The 17,553-nt window shown below is 31.4% G+C and overlaps 1 protein-coding gene across 2 annotated transcripts in view; it reads right to left on the reverse strand.

Moving 5' to 3' along the window:
- Window positions 1-17,553, reverse strand: part of LOC136977786 (cytoplasmic polyadenylation element-binding protein 2-like) — a 173,168-nt gene that overhangs the window by 73,282 nt on the left and 82,333 nt on the right. The window contains exon 5 of one of the 2 annotated variants that reach the window (XM_067273345.1): window positions 3,221-3,244. The exons of the other annotated variant lie outside the window; for it this stretch is intronic. Within the exon in view, the coding sequence (XP_067129446.1) occupies window positions 3,221-3,244 (24 nt within the window). The remainder of the gene's footprint in view (window positions 1-3,220; window positions 3,245-17,553) is intronic. 2 annotated transcript variants of the gene reach the window in all.

Below are 17,553 nucleotides of genomic sequence, written 5' to 3' on the forward strand. Positions count from 1 at the left end.
CGAACCAAATTCAAATTTACAAAATCACGAGAATGGAAAGAATTCTAATATACGGCAAATAATATAATAATATTATTAAAATATATTCGACGGAATAATATAATATATTCTATTCTAATACGGAATAGAATTCTAATATAATTCTAAAAACGGTGATATATAAAGAAACTTAAATGGTTATTCAAATGCCATTACATTAAACCACGTACGAAATTAAAAAGCTCCATTACAGCATGGGATGACATCACACCACCACGGTGTCTTATAAGAGCACTAGAATATGGTCCTATGTATGCTCCCAACCCAAAAATAAGTCCGGATACCATCATACCTAATATTGAGCTACTTATCTCTAATTTGGGTCACACTAACCAGGATTACGTACGTTGGCAAACAAGGTTTTTGGCCGAAAGAGGGAAACGGGCTAGGACGGGCTCCGGACAGTTTCAGATTTACATCAAGCAAACGAGAGAATGGCTGCGTAGGAATGAAGTGGTTCTTATGAAAGCCGATAAGACTAAAGATATTGTACTTCTTAAACGGGATACATATGCTCAGAAATTGCAGGAGTATATTACTAACACAGAATGCGTTATTGCTCCGGACAAGCTGTTAGAAAACTTACACAATAGGGTTAAGAGGTTTGCCAAGTCTCTGTTAGCACGCCTTTTGCATTTGGACAATATCATTATGAAGGCACCAAGACCACCAAAGATCTTTGCATTTGGCAAGACGCACAAACCAGGCTATCAGATAAGACCCGTCGTGGAAAAATGTAATGCACCCACGTTCACACTAGAAAAACAGCTTGTCAGATTTATTCGGGATAAGATCCAGGATTACCCTTATTGCATCAAAGACTCCTTGCAACTTGTACATAGAATGAATGAAATTATGCTTAAGGACAGGGAACACATGACGGTTATGGACTTTAAGGCCTTGTATCCCTCGATAAAACTCCCTCCGTGCTTCTGCGCCTTAAGGGACTTCTTGTTTAACAACATCGTGAATTCATTCAAATACAAAAGGCAAATTTTGGAATTAGCTGATCTCATCTGTCATTCTTCTTTCTTTGAATTTCAAGAGAAAACATACATGCAGGAAAGGGGAGTCCCGATGGGTAGTCCCATATCAGTGATGCTCTGTGAATTGGTCCTACGAAACCTAGAATGCAATATATTACCTTCATTCCAAGAAGACATAGTTTTCTATACCAGATATGTTGATGACATATTCATCATTAGGCATAATGATCGCAATACCCGTCGCTTTCTTGATGCAATCAACAGCAACCCCTACAGACTCACTTTGGAGTTGGACCAAGAGAGTGACTTTAGGGTTAACTTCTTGGACTTGACGATCACATGTAAGGATGGGGAGATACAGACGAATATCTTCAGGAAACCAGTATATCAACCTAGCATCATACCCAGAAACTCCGTGGATCCTGAACAGTTTAAATTAGCGGCTTTACGAGCATGGATACAACGAGCTTACACACATTGCTCAAATATTTGCGACACGTACAGGGAGTTGGAGTACGTAAGAAGCGTAGCAACACAGTTTGGGTATCAGAGAAGGGTAGTGAACCGTCTAATTACGGATATACAGAAACGTAAACATCAACAACACAGAACTGAACAGAAAAAAACAGTGGTCATGGACTATATTCCGTTAATTAAAAGTATTGTTAAGAAGGTGTCCAAAGAAAGGAACTTACGCATAATATATAGACGCAACCCGACAGTATACCGTCTGTTAAGGAATGATAAGAGGAAAGAGAAACCAAATGAGCTAACAGGAGTGTACTCAATTCCAATCAGGGACCAATGTTTTAAATCCGATCTAGTGTACATTGGGGCCACCTTGCGTGGTTTACAGCAAAGAATAAAAGAGCATAAGCAATCGGTTAAGAGGACAGTTGACAGCACAGTCCTAGCAGCATTTGCTAAGCAACAGGAGATCACGGTACACTGGGATAGTGCTTCCATCATAAAAGCCACTAGATCTAAACAGGCCGTTAGACACTTGGAGAAATTGGAAATATATAGGGCACAATTAACATCCCATTGCATCAACCACAGGGACGCAGATGGGCTATCGTCTGCTTGGAAATCGTTCATTGGATAACGTAGGATTGTGATATTATATATAGGTTGTCAAGAATCTGCATTTTTTTGTCAAGAATTTGCATTTTTTACCGTTTTTTCGGTACATCGTTTTTGCATAGTCTGCGCAATCACGAGAATTCTTTCCATTCTCGTGATTTTGTAAATTTGAATTTGGTTCGTTCTTTTTGTTTTTTTGTTCGAGTAACTGAAGAAGACTGATGAAATCAGTTGAAAACGTTTTTATATAGTTAAACTTTTGCTGGAATTTAAGAAAGGTGTTGTTTTCTCTTTATTGATTTTTATCTTCCAATATTGAATAATTTAAAATGTTCATTCTTAAATAAATATTCAATGTAAAATCTATATTATAAATGAAAATTTTAATATATTCAAATTTATTTATAATAGTAATTATTTTCAAAATTAACTAAAAAAATCAGTATTAAAGTATTATGTTTTTTGTGCCAATTGCTTTATTTTTAATTTGGATTTCTGAATTATATTTAAAACATAAATTAATATCAAAAGCTAATTATTTGAAATTTTGTTAATGCTAAGTAAATATTAATAAAACTATTTATTCTTACATCTTGAAATAACTTGACTATGTTGTGGTATATATAATATATATATAGATATTATTGTATTATTATTTTTATTAATAATATTACAATAATATTAATTATAGTATTATTATTAAGCTAAATAATACTTAATAGTTCTATCTATACATGCAGATTAATTTGTTTCTAAAATGACTTATTAGCAAAAATGACTATTTCATTTGAAGACAAAACATTCAACATTATTTATAATATATTTTTAATTCTGTGACTAAAAAGACAAAGGAAGTTAAAAAAGCAGGCACATCAGATATTCAATACATAAGCAGAGCAGCACTTAAAATAAAAAAGTAGTACATTTTGTGGCTGCATACAGAGTTTGATTAAATACCATTCCCTCCCTTTAAACTTATAAGAAAAAAATATATATATTAATTGTGAATAACATGCATAGATATATTTATATACAGTATATAAAATTGCATATTCTTGCATTGTTCATATCAAGAGTGTAATAATATGATTTCAGTAAGATATGAAAGGTACCTCGCCTGCGACCATAACTGCGGGCTGCATGAAACAAGATATAATTAATTAAAACAGAATATCTGTACCTTATTATAAGATTGAGAGAATTCTATTTTTAATCTTAGTACACCCATGGAGCAAAATACGAATTTCCCAAAAAAATAAAAAAATAAAAAGTTTTTGTGTACTTCATTTTGCAATTACAAATCCACCATTACTACATTCTACTCTATTTCAGTACATGAAAAATCTAAATTCTTTAATAACATCATATACATTTATATTAATTTCTAAATATCTCTTAAAAAGAGATAAATATATGCATTAAAATACAGAAAATTATTTACAGATATACTGGAATGGAGTTTGAAATGCAATATGGGGATAATTTATAATTTTAAAACATTAATAAATTTTGTATATATTTAACCCATCAGAAAAAAATGCCCTGTCTCTTTGATGATGAAAAATTCAAAATAACAATTAATAAGTATGTTTGTATTCAGAATAAATTTATCATAAATTAAAATGTAAGATTACAGTCATATAAAAACAGATATGTTAAATATTTTTATATTAAATTTCTAAAATTAAATTATCATCATTAGTAAAAAACAAAACTGAAAATTTAAGATGTATCAAATAACCAACTACTAATTTTCTGATCAAACAAATCAGGTTCAATAATATTAAATATTTAAAAAATTTAATTTTTTGCTGAGGATGAATCAAAGACTCAAAAAGTTTCTTAACAAAATTGGAAGATTCTAAATATCTGAGTTTGTTTATTTAGAGAAAATAAATTTTCCACACCTTTTCCAGCACCAAATTTTTATTAAACCAAACATATCCATCATTTCAAATATAAAAATATCAAAAAACATTTACAATTTTGGAATTCTCAGTTTTAAAGATGTTTGATCTGTGTTTGTTTAAAACTTGAAGCAAGCCCCAAAAAGTGGCCAAAAACGTTTGTTTTAATAAAAATTTGATGCTAGAAAAGGTATGAAAGGTGTTTCTCTAAACTGATTCCAGCTTTCTAGGAAGTGTTTTGTTTATTTATTAGATAAATAGAATAGAATCATTATTTTTGAGTAAGGAATAATGTAAAGGGTTAGCTGCTATTATTTTAATTTAATAAACTACTGTAATTCCTTGTATATAACTCATGGGTTATATATGTTTAAAAGGAATTTGAAAGCAGATGAAGGTAATATGATGAGACAAGTTATATTCCAATTTTAAATTGTAATTACAGACTCAAACAGCTTCTAAGAGTGTCTATCAAAGCATCTAACATTAAAAATGTCTTTTGAAAGCATGGAAAATCCTTCATGTACCACATTTGTATTCATCTCCATTGTGAATTTTTCTCAAAACCATGAAAGACATCTACACTCATACTTTTTCTTATCAACCCAACCTTTAACTGTGATATTATTATATATTCCCATTTTGATTGGTATCTTGAAAGCAGATAAATTTCTGGTAATTATCCTCTATTTACATAATGACATTATTTCAAAAAAGTCTCACAGTTAAGACATATGATAATACAATAATTGTGAGCATAATAAATTATAAATTAACTTGCTTTTTGTTGCTATAAAATGAATTTTGATGACTAAAATTAATTTTATACAATTGAAAATATAACCTTAGCTTAAATGTGCAATAATTTATTTGTTTTACACAACAGCTATACTTCCAACATATATTTTGCTATGAAATCAAAACTAAAAACATCATAAAATTTTGGTTTATTTGCTTCGTTTTTTTTAATTCTGTAGTGGAGAAATTTGTTTATATTAATTAAAATGACATTCATATAAAATTTAAATTATTATTAAATAACTTTTGAATTAAAAGACAATAGTATAATTGAATAAATAGTAAAATTTATTGAGTAAAATAAATCTTTACAAAACATTTTCTAAAGAGTAACTGAATGAATGAATAAAACAGAATTTTAGCATTCTATTTGATGACTTTACCATATATGAGGGTTGGTCAAAAAATTCATGAAAAATACCTTTTAAAATTGTCACTTTGCAATAATGTTTCACCTGTGTTCAGTAGAGGTCTCTGAAATTCAAATGGAAGATGGCAACCTATTTTGACATCATGGAGACATGCAATCGTACTACAAGTGCATCAATCCAGCCTATCTTGCCTTTCTTGACTGAACATGACGAGAGTTGTAATTTTGGTGCAGTTTTGCCTGGGAGATTCAGCAGTGCAATGTCTCAAAACTCTCCAATGAGCACTTTGCAAGCAAGTCCCATCCCAGACTACTGTGTACAAGTGATCAGTGCTTTTGATCTGGGTGCTTCAACCTTGATGACAATGAATTTGAATGGCATCCAAGGACTGTGATAATTCCAGAGAAGACTGATACTGCCAAGACCCTGCTTAATGAAGACCAATGGATAAGTACCAGAGAGCTAGAATGCAACTTCTCAGATGGGTCAGTCACTACCAACTTGCATGAACACCTGCATATGAGGAAACCATGTGCATTGGACACTTCATCAGTTGCATTCCAAACCACATGGAAGACTGTATGAATTTTTGCAAATTCATGCTGGAAAATTTAATGGTGGAATGTCAAAAACAGTCACCAACCGATTACAGGTGATGAAACATAGATTTATTAATACAACCCTGGTTTTAATTTCAGAGCAAGAAGTGGGTCGCTGACGGCGAGAACATCCCCATCACATTTCTCTGAGAACACAGGATTGGAAAAGTCATGGTCACAGTTTTTTCTGTCGTTGCAACATCTTTCCACCTGTCATCCTGGAACAAGATGCTATAGCAACAGGGAATGGTACTCTTCTATTTGCTTGTGAAAAGTGCTTCAGTCACATAAAGAACATTCAAGATCTAAGTTACACATCATGATTCATTACAATAATGCTCTCTGACATAGAGCCAAAGTGATCCAGCATTTATTTTTTTGGAGTCCTGCAAGGTTGTGCAACTTCCACATCATGCTTATTTACCAGACCTGGCATCTTGCAACTTCTTCCTCTTTCTACAAATGAAGCAAAATTTGAAATGTAGAAAGTTTGATTTAAAGGAGAAACTGGTGAATGTGATGACAGCAGAGTTGATTCTGTGTACAAAAAATGAATGACATTTGACAATCATAAGAAGTGTTTTCCAAGAATTTTTTGATCATAAAGAAGGACTCTCTCTGCCTAAAGACAAATTTCTTTTATCATATTGTGTCATTTCTGTTTTGTTTATCAAATAATAATAATATAATATATAATAGTAAATCATAAAGAAACTCAAAAAAATTAAATAAAAAATAATTTTAATGTCTTAATTTTAAACTTAGTTAATAGAGACAGCAAATTGTGATAAAAAGCAGAAACAGGAATGAATATTGCCTTTCCTGTAAATTTTTCTGTTTTGCAATCTGCAATTGCATTTTAAGATATTAAGTTTGCAGAAAAAATTTACTATTAATTATAATAATAAACTTCTGAAAATAAGAAAAAGTTTAAACACAGTAACCACAAAGGATATACTTTCTATAGTTGTAACCTTCTTGCCTCTAATAAATTAAATCAAATAATTATCTCAAATAACCAATTGCATATATATGAGACTTATCAAACTGTAATGGAATGAAGTAATTGAGGTCAAATCAAGAAAATAAGACTTTTATTTATGGGATGCATTTTGATCTTCACTAGACCCTCCTCAGTCACAATTATATAAATACAGATACTCGCAATATTTAACTTAATAGTTAAAGATTACATGGATATACTGCAACTGTTCATATATTCATCTGGTAGCAATTTCTAATATGAATCTGAAGATGAGATTCACAAAGATTCTTTAACTGTTTTCAATGGCTTCAAGAGAGCAGAGAATACATTTCCAGTGAATAAATATTTTTGGTTGCTTTAACAAAGGGGGTATACTCATATATTTTGATATGTTTACAATACAAAGTTTAAGAGAGTTTGAAGATAACAAAAGTAGCTATAAATTTTGTTTTAAGTTTTATTACTAATCATCATAATTTTAATTGTATTAAACTCTAACTCATAATTTGATATTATAATTATTCAGAACATAGAAATAATTGGAATGTCAAATCATTTTAGATTTAAAATTAGAAATAAAAACAAATAGTAAGTTAGTTTGCTATAATTTTAATGATAAATTATATTGTTGCTATAACATGAAAACTTTATACAGCGGTGCCGTATATAATGTACTTAATCCGTTTCAGGTGCACGTCCATTAAAGTGAAAAGTCCATTATATGAAACACATTTTCTCATAAAAATACATGTTAAAACATCTAATTCATTTTGCAGCATAAAATAACCGTACTGTACCATAAAAAAAAATGAAAATGAAGCAGTTACCAATTATGCTGGGTAGTCAGATGTTATGAGGAGGAGGTGAAGGAACACTTTCTTCACACATTCATACAGACACACACTTTTTACACATTGCAGCGGGTCTCTTTTTATTGTTTTTTAATCAAAGTCAGATACAGGAGAGGCTACCGGGGCTTGCAGGGTCAACTCCTCTTGTTCCATCCTTTGTTTTTTGGCAGCTGGCTTCTTGAAAAACATGTCCAAGGTGGTCTGTTTCTCTCTTCTTCAACACCTGTTTTCCAAAATACCTACATCAAGAAGCTATTCTGAAAAGCCAAGAAGGGAAAACATCTAAAAATAGTACATTGTCAATGGCAACAGCAAAAGAGTGGAAAAATCATTTGCAATTGATTGCAGAAAGTCCGTTGATCGCCTCACATAACTGCTGAACAGAAAGTCCGTTGTTTGCAGCCAGTTTGCTGCTCGAGTTATGTAACGGCCAATCAGACAGCCCGTTGTTCGCAGTGTCTGCTATACAAGGCACCACTGTATTTGACTAAAAAAACCAATGTTTCTTATCTCTTCACTGTGAATACAGAGTTTGCCAAATTAGTTTTTCAAGAAGGCTTTACTATATGGAATAACAAAATTGTTAACAAAAGAAAAATTGTAAATAGTTGGCGTCCAGGTTTATTTAAGATGAAACATTTTTTAGAATCAAACCATCCTATCTTTAGATCTACATATTTGAAAAAAATGTCAGAGAAGCATTCAAAAACCTCATGAGTTTATAGAATACTGGAATTACAGAGCTTAAAATTTTAAACAGATAGGAAAATTGAACATAATCAGTACACAAAAACAAAAACAAAAATTAGATTAGATAAATTAGATAAACAAAAATATGTAAATATGATAAAACATATCACTAAATAAAATAAAGTGAATTAATGTAACTAAAGTAGCATTCACATCATGCCTCATGCAGCAAATTAAACAATAAATCCTGCTGAAACAGGGTTGCAGAGTGTTTTGTTGAAATGGTTTGTTGAATGTTTGGCTTGTTTTGAGGTATATTAGATATATAATAGGTTGAGATCCAGGCTGTCTTTTCTTTTGCTTAGAATTAGATATACAGAAGATAATAAGCTTTTCATACAAACAGGTTGATATCTGGTGACAGGTAACATAACTAAAGCATCTTGTTTTTTAATTGTTTGTTTATATATTTTGTTTACTGATTATGTTTGATTTCTCTATCTATTCAAATTTTTAAGCTTTATAATTTCAGTATTACACATCATGAGATTTTCAAATGCTTCTCTGACATTCTATTTTGAAACATGTAGATGGGATGGTTTAATCCTAAAAAAATGCTTAATCTTAAATAAACTTGGATTCCTTGCAGTATTCTAGTGTCAATTTTTTCCTTTGTTCTTCCATTGGAGTCATCAAAATAAGTGTAATTACCAAATTGTTAATTTCCTGTTTGAATTCAAATATTTTATTTGCTGGGAAATAATGTTAATTTATCTAAATAAATTATGTAATCAACTCTCTTCACATAGGACTGTGATACCTAAACCTTTTGATGTTATTATTTGATCTTGTAATAAAATTTTTCATAAAAAAAATTAATTTTTTCATAAAATTTAAAATTAAAAGTAAACTAATAAGTTATTTTTATCTACTTCATTTAATCTATTGAATTACAGTTTAAAATTTTTCATTTTGTATAATTTTTGAATATAAGAATTGTTTCTTCACTTGAAAGTTGTGAAACTCATTGATAGATTTTTTAGAAAAGAAATCATTGAGGGAGGCTGCTGGCCAGATATGAAGCCTTCACAGGCCAGATACGGCTGGAGGGCCATCAATTTTCAATCCCTGCTATAAAGCAAGTCTGCTGTATAATATATAAAGGAATAACTAAAACTTAATAATTTTTCTGTTCTTAAATATTTTTGATGTATGCATTTATATTCTGTTCTATTATTTCTTAATAATAATATCATAAGCAGCATATATTCTTTAGGAGTCTAAATAATACTTCCATGCATTTGGTAAGGAAATGTAATCAGTATTGATGCATGCTCCTCTTATGTTGGCCCTGTAGATTTCTGCAGCCTCCAATGTTGAATACGCTGTGTATTAGGATAGCCTCATCTTATAAAAGGGAAATCCCCGGATTGGTGGCATACCAGGCCAGAGCAATATTAATGTTTCCTTTTGCTACATTGTATTTGTGATTGCATAACCTGGCTTGTAATGATCTGTACGTGGAACCAATATATATTAGTGTCCTGTTGAACCTATCATCCTATAGTGGGATGTGGTAAACTCCAGGTGCTCATGTCCTCAGCGTCATCTTTTGCACTAGATAAAAAGCAGAAAATGCTGGGTTTCCTTTTGTACACTACAAGTATATTTAAATCCATGGAAATCTTCCTGTATATGCGATGGAGGGGCAGTTCATAGCTTAGGATTATCTGGTTCTCTTCTGTGTTGTTAACATTGATATTGGTGACTAGCATGATATGTGAATGTTATATTATTGATAAATGAGTGGCTGTACCCATGCTTGTAAGCAATATGTTTCAGTTGTTCTAGCTCTTTGTTGGTATCTGAGAGCTGCATACAATGTGAGTGGGGTCTTGCCACTACTATGCGGAATGCAGTTGCCTTATATGACCAAGGGTCAGCTGAGTCAACCGGTATGAATAGGGGGATGTAAGTAGGTTTGTGGTAAGCTGTGGTGTTGAACTTATTATCTGCTACCTGAATCTTGATGTCTACGAAATTAACATCAGTGTGGCTTTCTTGATCTAATTTTAGTGTTAATTGTTTAGTAGTAGTTAGTATTGAACACTTAACACATCCCCAATATCCAGTTTATTTTTTCCACATAATCAAAATGTCATCAATGTATCAGGTATAAATGAGGATATTACATTTGAAGTTTACTGAGGACCACTCCTCCAACTGTCATACAACCAGTTATGGTGTTCGATTTTGTATCCATGTTTCCATCTATTTGTTTAGAACCTAGCTTTTGCGCTTTAAGAGATTTCTTTATAAGCATTACCCCTGATCTTTCCACTCTCCAATATTAGACCTAGTGCACCTGTTGTGCTATTCCTTGTGTTTTTTACTTTGATGAGCACACCTACATACAAAAAAGAGGTGTACCTATGGGTAGCCCTGTTTTGGGTGATCTTTGTGAACTGGTCGTATGACAATTGGAAGAGCAGTCCTTAGTAAACTTCAAATGTAATATCCTCATTTATACCCGATACGTTGATGACATTTTGATTATATGGAGAAATAAACTGGATATTCGGGATGTGTTAAAAGTGTTCAATACTAACTACTACTAAACAATTAACACTAAAATTAGATCAAGAAAGCCAACAAACATACCACTGAGCCTGTTACAGGTGTGCGTCTTCTAATAAACAGACCGTTACAAACATTTTTGAACTCTCAGGTTCTTCTTCAGGTAACTAATAACTCTTGAACGAATGTAATTAAAATTAAATTCAGTTGGAACACCAGTCAGAACACCAGATTCTGACTGGTGTTCCAATTGAATTTAATTTGAATTGCACTGGTAACAGGCTCAGTGGTATGTTTATTTACTTTACTCTGGTGTAGTATCAGTGTTGTTTGATCAAGAAAGCCACACTGATGTTAATTTCTTGGACATCAAGATTCATTTAGCAGATAAGAAGTTCAAAACCACAGTGTACTGCAAACCCACTTACATTCCCCTATTCATACCGGCTGACTCAGCTGACCATATCAGCCTTGATCATATAAGGCAACTGTGTAACGCACACTAGTAGCAAGACCTCACTCACATTGTACGCAGCTCTCAGATACCAACAAAGAGCTAGAACAACTGAAACATACTGCATACAAGCATGGGTACAGCCAATCATTTATCAACAATATAATGTTCATATATCATGCTAGGTCACTCAACACCAATACAAACGTTAACAACACAGAAGGGAACCGGGTAGTCCTAAGCTATGAACCATCCCTCCATTGCATATACAGGAAGATTACCATGGATTTAAACATAGGTGTAGCGTACAAAAGGAAACCCAGCATTTTCTGCCTTTTGTCTAGCACAAAAGATGATGCTGAGGACACAAGAGCACCTGGAGTTTACTGCATCCTACTACAGCAGCGGTTCTCAACCTGTGGGTCGCGAAACAGACATTTCCGATGGTCTTAGGAACTGAGATACCGCTCCTCCATCCGTTTCCAGGCTGGTCCACCCACATACAGATATGCCCATATACAAGTACCCGGAATGATGACATCATCGCGCCAACCCCATCACATACACCCTGTACAAATACAGGTGTATGTGACAGGGTTGGCACCATAATGTCCCTATGCAGACCAGTTACACGTGTAGAGAGCAGTTACTGTGATGAAATCAGCAGTATTGAAGATAAAACGACACTTCACAAATTATAATTACTGGGTAAATGCAAAATCATGTACTGTAAAATCATCAACTACTGCAAAAAAAATATCTGTACCACAGGAACTTAATCTGGATGCTGATTGGTCTTTTCATATTCAGCTGTGGTTGATATGAATATTGCTCCCTTGTGATAGTAACAGGTATGTAAAAAAAATAACACAGAGAATGATAAATCATAGGAAACTTTAATGAATTGTATTGACTGAATTATGTCTTGTATCATCTTTTGTATTATTAAAGTTATATATTATTTTCATTAGCAAACTATCCCATCGCAATGGATCATGTAGAAAAGAACGTTAAGAAAAGAAAGTATAGTGAGGATTTTTTACAGTATTGTTTTACCTCAATAATTACAGCAGGAATTGAGAAACTGCAATGTGTTATTTGTTGTAAACTTCGTGATGAACTCAAAACGTTTTTTAATCAGAAATCAAGACCATAGTTCAAAGCACTTTTCAGTGATAAAAGTAAACTGCAGAAAATAGCTTACTTGGTTGACACCTTTGACATCTTGTGACATCTGTTGCCAAATGCAACAGGTCTCAATTTGTCTGAAAAGATCCGATCATTACAAATGAAACTTCAACTATGGCAAAAAGATTGGATGAAAATAAAATTTACATGTTGCCTACCTTATCTGCTTTCTTTGAGGAACATGACATTGAACCAGATAAAAGGATTACAATAATAATTTCTGTGAAAGAACACTTGCATATTTGCAGATGAAATTTTATTGTACTTTCCAAATCTTCCTGACACCCCATTTGCACTTGCCAAAAGCCCATTCACAATAAAAGTTGAAGATGTTCCTGAGACAACACTAGAGGAGTTCATTGAACTTATTAGCAGCGATGCAGCGAGAACTGATTTCTCTACAATGCCAGTTACAAAATTCTGGATCAAGTGTTTGCAGTCATATCCTGTTCTGTCTGAGACTGTGTTGTGCCTTCTTCCATTTCCAACATATCTTTGTAATATAGGGTTTTCAAGCTTTTTGGTTATCAAGTCTAAATACAGAAGTAAACTGGTTGAGGAAGATGATCTTTGTTGTGTTTTGCAAAGATAATCCCGAGAATTTCTGATCTGGTGAGAAAGAAGCAATCTCAACCATCACACTGATGTTGGCTTTTACACATACTTTCACAAAATATAGCAATGTAGTTTATTGTTGTTATATTAAGACTGTTACCCATGCTACACCATGCTTCAAGACAAAATTTCATTTATTTGTAATTAGAATAAATATTTCACAATATATAATTACATATTGTTGTTGTGATTGATCACTATGCTTTAATTATGTTCAATTTGTAACAATGAAAATACATCCTTCATACCAGATATTTACATTACAATTCATAACAGTAGCAAAATTACAGTTATGAAGTAGCAACAAAAATAATTTTATGGTTCGGGGTCACCACAACATGAGGAACTGTATTAAAGGATCGTGGCATTAGGAAGGTTGAGACCCACTGCACTACAAGATGATACGTTCAACAGGACACTAATGTATATTGGTTCGATATACAGATCATTGCAAGCCAGGTTACAAGATCACAAGTACAATGTAGCAAAAGAAAACATTAATGTGGCTCTGGCCCAGTATGCCACCAATCCGGGGATTTCCCTTTTATAAGATGAGGCTATCCTAATACACAGCGTACTCAACATTGGAGGCTGCAGAAATCTACAGGGCCGACATAAGAGGAGCAAGCATCAATACTGATTACATTTCCGTACCAAATGCATGGAAGTGTTATTTAGACTCCTAAAGAATATACGTTGCTTATGATACGTCACAGCCATTGTTTGAACTAGTGATTGCAAATTTACCGGGTATTACATTACTGGCAATTTGGTAATTATATTTGGGATTACTGGTTTATCGGTAATTTACCAGTAAATTCGTATTAACAAAAATTTAAAACGAAATTGAATTACTGACAGAATTATTGGACAACCATCTATTTGCAAGTTTTCTATCAGTTTAGACAAACAACAACATTCTTGTAATAGCAATTATTATGACATAACAGGTATTGAAATAATGCTGATAATTAATTATGTTTTTCTTTATTTTGAATGTAGGCTCTTAAAAACATGAGACATTTAAGCTCTCGTTGTCTAATCTACATCTAATTTTCGTACAAATGGCAGCTGTATTAGAAAAAGCTCTCTCGGAATCAATACTAGTTGGACGTACTGTCATTAGAGTATTGAAAACCTCTTAAAGACACATTCCTTGTATTTTTTGCTCTAAGAAATAATTCATTTCTTTAATGAAAACAAAAAAAAAGTTTTTGAGACAACTGTTGGTAGCCGTTTGCAGGTTATTCTCATGCCTAGAAACTCTGTCTAGAAACCTGTCTTTCACTGAGATTAGTATCAGTTACCGTAAATACTCAAATACATCACAATTTTTTCAATCCAATACACTATCTCTATAGATAGGGACCAAAAAAATATAAACTTCTATTGGGTGTAAAATTACGAAACTTGCTGAGGTCATAAACAACATCCAATAGAATGTAAATAAGCATTGTTTGAATTATTTCGAACAATGAAATGTTACGTCTCATTTTACACGGTTTCGGTTTGCACGATTTTTCTAGGAACGTATCTACCGTGTAAATTGAGGGATGAGTATATGTTACTGTTATCAGTGTCTACGTTCGTTTTATGTTTAATGAATAAGGTTAATTTCTCTTTCATTGTTAAATTTGACTTTTCTATTGTGCACATTGTTCTCATGTTGACGTGAGAAGTTGATGTGGTAAGCAATGAACACCTTTCACTAAAATCTGAATCTGAACTAATTTCAGTGACATCCGCAAATCATGATTCCTTTTCGTTTTCTGATAAGTGCTTGATTATTTCTACAATCCTATTCAAAATTATATTTTTGTTAACGTTATTGGATATTTCGTGTGACTTATATTTGTTCACTTTTTCTGGGTTATTCTCCTGTATTATACTCCAAAAGCGGGTGTTGATTTTGGAGTATAATACAGGGAATCAAGTTATAAAAAAAACTAAAAAATTTCTTTTAATAACTTTAAATTACAAATGGAATCACCCATCACCACCTGCACAGTTTTCTGGCTATGGTATGGGGAAGACAAGAAAGAAATCTGCTTTACACGGGTAATCCCATGGGAATTTTAGGAAAATAAATATCGGGTTAATTAAGAGGATTTTTTAACCAAAATACCGGTAAAAAAATTAATTACCGGTAAATTTACCGGGATATAATTTTCCTAATTTACCAGTATACCGGTAATGCAATCACTAGTTCGAACTGATTTGAAATTTTTGAAAATTAGAACATGGCTACATTCTATAAATAAAACAGTTATCTTCGTTTCACATTTCCTGAAGGCCGATAAAGGAGTGGCTGAAAATGTTTGAAAACTGAATTTGGAATTCGTTGCCAGAAATTTTGTGTTTAGATGAGAACCTATATATATATATATATGATCCAGTTTGCTTGTGCTGTTATGGATTTTACAGTCAATAATCTAATAAAATTTTACTAATTAACTTTTTATTTTTATTTGCAAAAACTGGGTGTTGATGATTACAATATAAATATTTTATTAAAACTACTAGTATTATAATTTTGAAGTATCTATATTTTGTTACTGATTGCTTTTAAGTTCTGAACTTCACATACAATCTGTTTTCCATTTTTTTTTTTTTACAATGAATGAGTTTTTATTTCCTCTCTAAATCAAGATGTAAATTAGGAAAAGTACTAAGAATATTTACTTTAGTTATGATTTTTAATGGTAATATTATTCATAATAGTCTTTGACATTATTGTGCTTATAATGAAATTGTTAACTGTTATGTTAGCTGACTTTTAATAGAGTGTAAACTGAAAATATTTACAATTAACTTAACTGATCTCTGAAATTAATTACAGCAAATTAATGGCTAATGATAAACCACCATTTGAAATTATTTTAAATTTTCCTTGTATAGAATATATTCCATATAGGATAACTAATTATAAAATTACAGTATTTTGCTGCTATTATTATTAAAGTAAATATTTAGATGGATAAACTGGATATTGCAGAGGATGATGAAAAGCATACAATGATCAATTAAATATAAATCTAATTTAGAAATTTTAACAGTTAATAATAATCTTATTATCAACAGAAAGATAAATTGAAACCTACTCTCTCAACTATAAAACAAATAATGATTTTATACCTTATGTGAAGAAGTTGCAACTATATCTTAGAAACAGAGTTTGTAAAGTAAATTACTTAAAAGGTCAATAAGATTTGGATAGTTTGCTAGTGAACTTATAAAAAACTTATAGACAGAGATTTAAACTAGTTTTTGCACATATCTTTGTCCAACTAATAATAAGTAAAAATGTGAAATATGAAAGTTTGTGTGAATTTATTATAAAATTTGCATATTTCTTTTGTTTTTCTTATCCACTTAAAATATGCTTAATTATTAATTTTATTCATTCAAGTAATTAAAAAAACATATGATATAACATTTGAATTTCTGACTAAAAGATTTTTTGTTGTAGAATTTAGTTAAAATGTAAGTTGTTACTAAAACAAGAAGTTTTAGAGCATATTAAATTTCTAACTTCTGTAATCAATAATAAATTGTGAAAGAAAAGTGTTATTACTTAATTTTATTTTTTAATATAGTGGCTATCAAATCCAAGTATCAAAATGTTTAATAAGGAACATTAAACTATGCATTCTGATATTAAATCAAATATCAAATAAGTATTTCTCAAATTGATGTTTATAATTATAAATGTAAAACAATTTCATTTGTTTTTAATATCAATATCATAAAATTTTGCATTCCTTTTTTTTTAATTAAACAATATTTTTTCATAATAAGTAAACAAAAGATATTTTGACATCTGTATAAGTTTTTAAAAGTTTAGTTCTTTATTGAAGATTCTATAGCATTTGAAATTATTATTATTACTACTTTTATTTTATTTTTGTTTTATCTTCAGGAAATCATAAAAAGTCCTATCAAACTTTTTTGAGGGGAAAAGACCAATTTATCTAAAAGTCTCAGACAAAAATCAAATGTCACTCTCCTCAGAAATTATGTCGTCAACTTGATGACAATTTGTCTTTCACAATATAAAGTCAAATAGACTCAAGGCTGAAGAGAAGACTTATTACCTGCACTTGAATTAGGGATCCTCATGCAAGACTCATGGGGCAAATGTAGCTCTAAGGTGAGTATTGTGTGACTTTTCTTGATGTTTTCTAATATCTGCATGTTGAATTACAACTTGAAAACAATTTATTACTAGTCACTCTTGATGAACATAGTTAATCAAATAGCCATGTTCATTATAATTTTACCCCACTCAAAATTTGTATATCCTTTAATATAGGCTTCAACAACCAGGCACTATTGAATGTGCATTTACCGATTTTTGGTAAACTGTAAGTCACTTTTCACACCCTGTAAAAAAAAATAGTGTAATTTTAC

Source organism: Centruroides vittatus, unplaced genomic scaffold, assembly GCF_030686945.1.
Source record: "Centruroides vittatus isolate TY-2023 unplaced genomic scaffold, ASM3068694v2 contig_474, whole genome shotgun sequence".
NCBI lineage: Eukaryota > Metazoa > Arthropoda > Arachnida > Scorpiones > Buthidae > Centruroides > Centruroides vittatus.